The sequence below is a fragment of the Porites lutea genome, chromosome 13 (assembly GCF_958299795.1).
Source record: "Porites lutea chromosome 13, jaPorLute2.1, whole genome shotgun sequence".
In the NCBI taxonomy this organism is placed as follows: Eukaryota; Metazoa; Cnidaria; class Anthozoa; order Scleractinia; family Poritidae; genus Porites; species Porites lutea.
The window spans coordinates 6,083,070-6,092,113 of NC_133213.1; the positions used below are offsets into that span (position 1 = coordinate 6,083,070).

The 9,044-nt window shown below is 40.2% G+C and overlaps 1 protein-coding gene across 1 annotated transcript in view; it reads right to left on the reverse strand.

The window, feature by feature from the left end:
• The window catches only part of LOC140922289 (uncharacterized), a 14,981-nt gene extending 6,333 nt beyond the window's left edge, over window positions 1-8,648 (reverse strand). The window contains exons 1-9 of the mRNA XM_073372288.1: window positions 8,608-8,648; window positions 7,903-8,072; window positions 6,693-6,812; window positions 5,190-5,333; window positions 3,186-3,413; window positions 2,388-2,581; window positions 1,878-1,985; window positions 1,297-1,653; window positions 411-657 (exon numbers count right to left, since the gene is read on the reverse strand). Of these exons, the coding sequence (XP_073228389.1) occupies window positions 411-657; window positions 1,297-1,653; window positions 1,878-1,985; window positions 2,388-2,581; window positions 3,186-3,413; window positions 5,190-5,333; window positions 6,693-6,812; window positions 7,903-8,072; window positions 8,608-8,648 (1,609 nt within the window). The remainder of the gene's footprint in view (window positions 1-410; window positions 658-1,296; window positions 1,654-1,877; window positions 1,986-2,387; window positions 2,582-3,185; window positions 3,414-5,189; window positions 5,334-6,692; window positions 6,813-7,902; window positions 8,073-8,607) is intronic.
• Between the last annotated feature and the right edge of the window lie 396 nt (window positions 8,649-9,044).

Genomic DNA, 9,044 nt, shown 5'->3' on the forward strand with positions numbered 1-9,044 from the left:
CAATCCTAATCTCCAGGTTGCAGGTTGATATAACGCATGCGTCGCATGTATGTAGCCAGCATTTTTTTGGACTTCCACTAAGAATGAGTGGAATGCACAGAACGCAATTTGATCACGCGCGTTTGGACCTAATCTATAACTGGTAACCTGATCACTCGTTTTTTGACTACCGTATCTGTCACGCGAAACTTACCCATTTGACATTCGATCGTTGTCGCCCGCACTCGATCAGTAACCTTTGGTTATTACTAGTTTATTATTAATAATGTAGTACATAAAAACAATAGGGGTAGGGGTATGTTTTATATCTTTTGCGTTTTTTCCCGCTTTTTGCAAGTGTTAAAATAGTACGCCGCGCCAAATCTAAAAGGCCTTAGGCTAATGACTCTAGGTACCTCAATCGCACGTACCTTGTGACTTGGCGGCTTCTGTAATTCCCTTTTCAGTTTTTTTGAGAAGTGGAATATCAAAGTTGTATGTTCCAATATTGTTGTCAAGCTCCACAACTTTTCCTATCATGTCAATGCGCGCCCCTCCAACAATGAAGTATGACTCTATTTCCGCTTTCAGAGGGGCAACGTCCCGAGGTCGGGAAGCCTCTTCCAATAAACAAACTAAGTCAGCGGCCAGCTTTTCTTTGCTTATTTCGAGGTTGGCCTAAAAAATGAGATACAACAACAACAACAAGTTTATTCAGTATTACCATTTTTGTACAGGTGTTACCGATCAAAATAACAATAAACAGCTAAATTTATGGAATGTTATAATTAATTATTATTGCTATGTTTCTTTCGTCTTTCAACTGCTTGAAAAACGAAATTAGCAGTTAGCCTGCTGATACGGCTGTATGTGAATCAGTATTGTTAAAAAGAAAACAGACTGACCATCTCAGGATATGATAACTTGGAGCATATTGAATTGATAAATAAGTATTTTAGAACTAAGAACCTACCCACACATGACTTTGGCCCCGTTCAGATGACAACCGCTTTCTTGAGCCGAAGTACATGAGTGAAAAGCTTAGCGACTGAAATGATTACTGTCCCGTCCGTCCTAATACATTATTGCTTAAGAACACATACATTTCTATGTTTGGCTTTGTGTTCATATATATCAAACAAAAACGGTAGTTTGAACGTAAAAATTCATAGACGAAAATTAGAACCACTTTAGAGCACCCATGGTTTGTTTAGAGGTTTTGCCGGAATTCTGTCGCTTCTTCCTTGTTTTTGAAGACGCCATTCCTCTATCTGAGAATTTTATTAGTTTTTAAACAAATACTGGTCAATTGTATACCTTCATAACTTCAGGAATTGCAGAAACCTTCACTTTATCAAAGTTTAGGTCACTAGAATCTTTCAGAGGCTTGTACTCTTTTCCAAATGTGAGCCATTTCTTAAGATTTTTGCGAATAGTGCCCAGTGATTTAAGGCATGGTTTGTTAATTTCGTAATCCATTATGCCAACAGCCGAGTCAATAAATCCAAGTGGGTCCTTGCCCTTTATGGCCGCCGCGAATCCAGTAATTCCTTGGAGTACCGCAATAAACTGCTCTGCGTCCAACTTGTTTCTCGTTTTCTGATATGCCTCGGGTAACAAATTCAATACCATCGTAAGTATACCCTTCATTCGCTGCTCTTGCGATTTGATGGCCTGCAATTGTAAGAGACGAAGAGGCAATATTAGAAACGGAACATTTGCAGTGTAAATGGTTGGAAAAAGAAGAAAACTCGCAGTCGTTGACATTTTCTAAACTTGCATGGAATTTTATCACCCGAATCAAAGTATTTTTAGTGCGATAATTTCGTTCGTGTTTCGTGCTAAGCACACTTCCACGAAGCTAGAGGTGTTAGTTCCTCTCAAAGTATTGCAGATACCTTGACATACATCCTCTTTTCACTTTTGTCTACGTTTCTGGCTGCGATGAGTCGTTTCCTCTGTGCTCTTACTTGTTTTGACGAAATTTGTGAAAACTTAGCCGCCATCTGCGAAAAAAAAAATTGGAAAAATGTTAATATTGTGTGTTAAAAAAGAACCTTGTTGCACTAATTTTTGCGATTTCCGAGTCACTGAAATTAATGCCTCATATTCCATTCCAAATCAGATTGACCTCTTCAGAAAATACCATAATATACCATAATGGCCTCTTTGTTTGTCACTTCAAAATTTTGCTTTAGCATTGTCTCAGCTTCTCTTAGGAGTTAAAATGGCCCAAAGAAAAACTGAAAACCACGCTTATGCAAAATTTGGGGTGCAAACAAAGAGCATTATGATATGTATTGGTATTTTTTGGAGTGGTCAATCGGAATTTAATCACGTGGTCACATTTGAGGGAAGGAGTAAGCCCAAGTACGTACTTGTAGAAAAACTTGATATAATCGTATTACCTGCTTAAAATTTTCCTTATTTTTTACACTAGTAATAATGTCGTTAAATGTGTTTTCATAAACTTCGGCTGCTTTTTGTATGGTATCCACATCTTCTTTTAGCGCTTTCCATTTAATAAGAGGCACAAATAGCGAGTTCTTTCCAAATATGTCAAATCCTTCTACATCTAAAAAGGCAAGTTTTCTTTCGGCGTCTGAAAGAAAAAAAAACATAACATGAAAATATTACTGCGCGGATTGTCAAACAAAAAGAAAAGGACATAAAATAACATAGCCTGGAAAAACAGCTGACATTTCGCGACGCCATTGGTTTCCCTGCGAAATGACGTGTGAAGACCAAGCGCAGAAATTCCATAATGATGAAGTGTTATTGGTTCGTTATTGTTATTGGAACTTATTGGTTCGTCACGCATTCATTTCTCGTGGGGGAGAAATGAATGCGTGACGAACGAACCCCAAAGGACATCTGCGGGGAGGCTAATTTCGTCCGGTAAGTCAGTAATCTGTTACACAGCCGTTTTTAATGTCACCACGCAATACGTTGCGTGACGACACTAGAACGGCTGTGTAGCAGACTAAAATGTCAATAGTTCCCTGTTTCTCAGGCTGGAAATTAACATCAAACTGTGAGAATATTAAACGCGGTGGCTCCAATCACAGCAGCTACGCAGACAACTTTTATTAGTATTTGCTTATTTATCCATACGTTACTACTCCCGGAAAGTCAGGTAGAAATAAGTAAACCGGGAATTCTTATTGGGTAGCTCCTCGCGTGCTTTAACTCCTCTAAAAAATTACCTTTCCTGATCTGTTCCACGTCATTTCTTCCACTCGCCACATCTATGATAAATCGCAAGGCATCTCTACCCCTTTGATTGTTCCTGTCGCCTAGTAACAGATCCACAGCCTTCCTTCTGACTATGATCAAGAGTTCAGCTGGAATTCTTTTCTTGCTCGCTGCGTCCAGTGTTCCATATTTTATAAGAGACTCGCTAACTGCGCCATCTGCTCCTTTGACGTCCGGGGCTCGAAAAAATATCATATGGTAAATTAGCTTTTCGGGTTAAAATTTTTTTAATCAAAAACATAAAGGCATCAGAAAGCATTACAGGCTAATTGGACCCTGATGGTTATAATAGGGAACTTCAAAAAACTCATTAATAATTCATTAAGAAAAAACAAAAGAAATTAATGTTTAATAAGTGTCTTTGTATCTGATATAGACACGGCTAAACTTTACGTCCAATTTTTTGGACCAAAATAGCCCCAAATCTAGAAATATTAGTGCAAGAATGAGTTGGTCTACATCAGAAGATTTTGAAGCCGTTCAAAAAAACTCGCAGCCTTGTATAATCAGGTGTAAAAACTTTTTAAACCTGATAATACACTCCTGCTCGTTTTTTAAACAGTATATAAATGCGATTCTCTTGTTATTACTTAATTCAGTTTTATGTCCTTCCTCCTTGCTCTCCCTCCTCTTCTCCATCTTCCTTCCCCTCTTTCCATCCTCCTTCAGTTCTTCCTCTCCCTCCTCCTCCTCCTCCTCCTCCTCCTCCTCCTCCACCACCGCCTCTTTCCCTTCATACTACTCATCCTCTTCTTCTTTCTCCTCCCCCTCGCCCTCTTCTTGCTTTTCATCCTCCTCTTCGTCCTACTCCTTCTTCTCCTTTCCATCCTTCTTTTCTCCCTCTTCTCCCTCCTCCACCTCCACCTCCACCTCTTTCCCTTCATACTACTCATCCTCTTCCACTTTCTCCTTCTTGACCTCCTACTTCTCCTCCTCTTCTTCTTTCTCCTTCTTGACCTCCTACTTCTCCTCCTCTTCTTCTTTCTCCTCCCCCTCGCCCTCTTCTTGCTTTTCCTCCTCCTCTTCCTCCTCCTCCTTCTTCTCCTTTCCATCCTTCTTTCTCCCTCTTCTTCCTCCTCCTCCTCCACCTCCATCCAACGAATGGCTTTTAGAATTATTAACAATGAAGGGTATGTGGTAGTTAAAGTATGTTTTGAAAAACGAGAGTAAATATCGCAGTATAAAAGATATTAGGAAGCTTAAGCAACTACGCTGACGACCACAACGACAACTTCAAAAAACAATAGGTTTAATGATCAAAACAACAGCTCTGCACGTGCATCACGCTCCTTAGTACATTTCTTTGACGTCCACTGCACGACTACGACGTGAAACCTGCTAATTTGACGCTTTATGGAGGACGTGGACATACGACGACGAAATTTCCTTCCTCTTTTTGAACCTGAATAAAATCCTTAAGAATTCAACCCCAGGAAAAGTCGCCTGCATTTGACATATTGAGCGTCTCCAAATAAACGCGATTAAAGTTGAAGGAACGCAAATTCATTTTTTTGGGGACGTTTTCACTGCCGTCGTTGTTTAAAGTCCCTATTGGTGGTTTTCATGCAATCTCGGGGGACACAAATAACAATGGTGAAATGAACAAATGCTGGTGGACAAACAAAGCGAGCTAATGAGCGATCTTTTGTTTACCGTCCACCAGCATGGCGGCGATGACGTAACGTGAAAACCACCAATTAAAACAAGGGTGACGCCAAACTCTATTTTGACTGGTGATGGAAGATTCAACAAGGCTAGTAGACGTTTAATAGGTATCAAGCAAAAACTATCACCTTCCTCCTCGACAGAAAAAAATATATTTGTTGTTTATCCATCCAACGAGAAAACCTGAAATGGTTGGAAAACTGTGTTTTTCCACGCTCCCACTCGAGGTTTTTTATGCCTTGCAAGAAAACCCGGCTTAATCTAAGAGTTTCTTTTTTTTTAATTCTTACTTGATCCTGGATCGCCGTTTTTACCATTGTCTCCAGATTTGGCATTTGCAGTCTGTTTTCCAGTGCAATAAGTCCTCGGCACACCAAAATCACCAACCTTGGCGAAGCATTTAACTCCACGCCCTCCCCGTCCTCCTTTTCCACCTAACGTTCAACAGAATGAAAATTATCATTCATTCGAAATATTTTGCCCTTTATAATGATTAGTACCAATCCGTCGGTTAATTCTTCATAATCAGCCTGCGCTGACCATAGTTTGGAAGATGTAGGTAATACCCAACGATTTGATATCTTCCCTTCTCATGAGTCCCCGCGCACCTCAACCTAACCCCAATCTCCTCTCTCCATTCTCTCTTGCTCCCCCAAAACACATAAACAGCGGCTGGATACGAGTCTGATTCTTCTCGTCACATGACCATCCGTTATGGCAATGACCATATTTGGCAATAATCATCGGTTTGATCATGATAGTATATTGCTAGCGGCCTCTTTTCCAGGCAATAACCGCTTCAGGGCTGGGTCGTTCGAAGCCCGGTTAAGGTGACCCAGGGTTAGTGCGAAAGTTGAACTCAGATGTGAGAGCTTAAAAAGCAAATCCAGTTTAATTATCTTTGCCTAAAATTTGATGATTGGATACTCTAAAAAGAATAGAGAAAATTAGGCCGGCGTGAGAGTGCTTTTTATAACCGGTGTTCGAACAACTGGGACCAGTTATGCAGAACGCGGCAGCGTAGCTGTTTATGCTTGAGTGGAATGCAGGAAAATGGCGCTCCCTTCACTTAATTTATGTCTTTTAGTATCTGTTGTCTCAGTCTATGACTGGCTAATGAAATGCAAATACTCATTGTTTTCATTGACTTCTGTATTTTCCATTGAAAAGTGAAATAAACCTGACTTCACTTTAACCGCCGCCCGGTTAGCTCAGTGGGATAAGCGCCGGTCTGCCGAGCGGGAGGCCGCTAGTTCAGGTCCCGGCCGGACCAACACCCAGGGTCTTTAAATAACTGAGGAGAAAGTGTTGCCTTTGTAAAGACATCTGCAAACGGTTAGACGTTCTAGTCTTCTCGGATAAGGACGATAAAACCGTAGGCCCCGTTTCACAACCCTTGCATATATGAATTCTGTGGGACGTTAAAGAACCCACACACTGTTCGTAAATAGTAGGGGACGTAGTCCCCGGTGTGTGGGGGGAGGGACTGTTACGGGCCCGCAGTAATTGGCGTCATGCTGTTGCTGTGACCCTGCCAATAACTGGCGAATCTAATAAAATAAAAAATAAAAATGACTTGAAACCTGATTATGTGTACTTCACGTGCAAAGTCGTTGTTTTGCTAATCTAAATCTTCGCTCTTTCGACGTAGCCGTTGCCTTCGTTCTTGGTTTTTCTTTTGTGTTATGTTTTAAGGCGAGAAAAAGCACTTGTAAACTTCAAAAGATGTCCAAGGGTTTTTGAACAATGGGATTTGATGTTAACCTTTCCTTTGATGCCATAACATTTCTCACCTTTCCCTCCTTTTCCATTTTTAGCTGGTTGAGCTCCAGTTCCCCCGCAGCTTTTTAATGTTGTCTGTCCGTTTTGTTTTCTGTGACTAAGAGTTACATGGCCGGCACGACCACCTTTTCCTGCAGAGGGAAGTAATCATAAATACTTGAATGTGTGCTTTTCAGTGAATTGTTTCACGTTATAATTAATTATATATCGGATGAGAAAATGTTGGATTCTCTGAAAAAGCAGTAACAAAGAATGAATCATTCATTGCGGTCACAAGGGCTCGAAGCACTTCTTTGAATTGAGATGAACTATTATGACTCTGCGAGTCAAAATGGTATTTTTTTATTAGACATTCTGTGTTCCATAATTTTAGTTTTTCTGTCTTTTCGTTCTCTAATTCACTTAAAACTTTGCTAAATGACAAGTGTCAAGAATAAAAGTACAGTCGACTCTCTTTTAACGGACACCTCTATAAGACGGACACCTCTGTAAAACGGACACTTAGAGTTGGTCCCTGCCTTTCTTTACTCCCTTTATTTGACTCTCTATAAGACGGACATCTCTCTAAGACCGACACTTAGTGCCGGTCCCAAAGGTGTCCGTCTTAGAGGGAGTTGACTGTACTATGCATTAAACTGGCATCGGCGGGGAGCATGTCGAGAAAATTGGCCCGTTTAAAAATGTCCTTGTTGTTTTCTACCCGATTATATTTTTCTTGCGATACCTATCCAATGATAAAAGCAAGGTACAACGGGTAACAAAAACGTGCAATTTGTTTGTATCATTATTGTAAAACGAGTTAAAAAGCGATGTTGCTCGTTTACCAACGTTCAAACCTGTCTTGCAACAAATCAGATTGTGGCAGGTTGTAAAAAGTTGTTTCAGAAGGTAGACATAGTTCTACTTTTTGCAACAAAATCTGTCCGCGTTGGCGTTTTACCTGCCCAAGGCAAACTTGTTTTGAGGCAAGTAAAGTGACTCTTTTGTATGGCGTGACTCCCACGTAATTTTATCCAATCGGAAGTCAGTATTCGCGCAACTTGCAGCAACCTGATTTGTTGCATGACTGGCCAGTTCGAACGTGGCAGGTAAAACGCACAACATTGCTTTTCGACTCGTTTTGCAGAAATTTTTCGAAACAAGTTGCATGTTTTTGTTGCCCGTTCCATCGTAGTGTAAGATTCTAATGCTTTCTACCAGAAGTGGAGCAATTTACTTTACCAGGTTTTCCAGCCTTTCCACCATTCCCTCCGTCTTTCCCCTTTTCTCCTGGTCTTCCGTTTCGTGATTTTGTAACGCACCTTCTGTGCCATGGCGGATAAGGATAAAGTTCGACATAAACTGATCGTCCACATTGACTGACTTGATAATCAGGTTTCTGAAAAATTGGACTAAAATGTAAAATCAGCATAAAATAATATCATCGGCAAGCAGATTCGAAAAATTGCTAATAACATTATTTTATGTCCTCTGACAATACCAACAAAGCTTTGGATCGAAACCCTCCCGATCATAGCGAGGTTCGTGATACACCAATCACTAACAACCACAGTGGTACAAATAGACCGACACAGTAAATCGACACTATCGCCTGATGACGACCTGCAGTGTGCGATCGAAACGTTTCGATCAATATCAAATTGACAATCGTGAGACAAACAATGAACTAAACCCTTTATACATGTTGAAGTTAATTTTTTATCTCAGGTAATTTTTTGTTTTTCTTTTGTTTTTGAGTATGGTAATGTTGCTAATGAATTTGAAACAAAAGAAAACGAAAAATTACCTTACATAAAAAAATTAACTACAGCATACACATTATCCTCGATGATTAATATCTTTCATGACAACATTATTTTATATCGAGTTTTACTTTTATGGGTGGCATTAAATTTATGGCTGATGCAAAAAAGGACAGCAACTTACAACAGCAAAGCTATCCGGGGCATCAGCACCTGGACCTCCATCTTGTCCTTTATGTCCATCCCCTCCCTTAGAACTCACTTCAAAGGCTCCAGTTATTACATCACAGATTATTTCCACTGAAACATTTAAACACAAAAATATTTAAAAAGGCCTTATTCTAGAATTTGACCGTGTTGAAACGTCTCCATCAACACTTCACCAAATCACCAACCTTTGATGCAAGAAAACGTGTGGGGCTACATTGGGCTCGGACAAAGGGGTCTTCAGAACGTTTAAAAATCGCGAACAGTAAGAGCTTGGGCTACACTTTCATCCGTGCTTAAAAAGTTTTCTCACTATAGTTATTTTAGTATTAAATACTTCTTTGGCATACAGATTTATTGCAAGGAACGAATACCGGCCCTACAATTGAGTATAGCTTTGATAAAAGGTTTGCC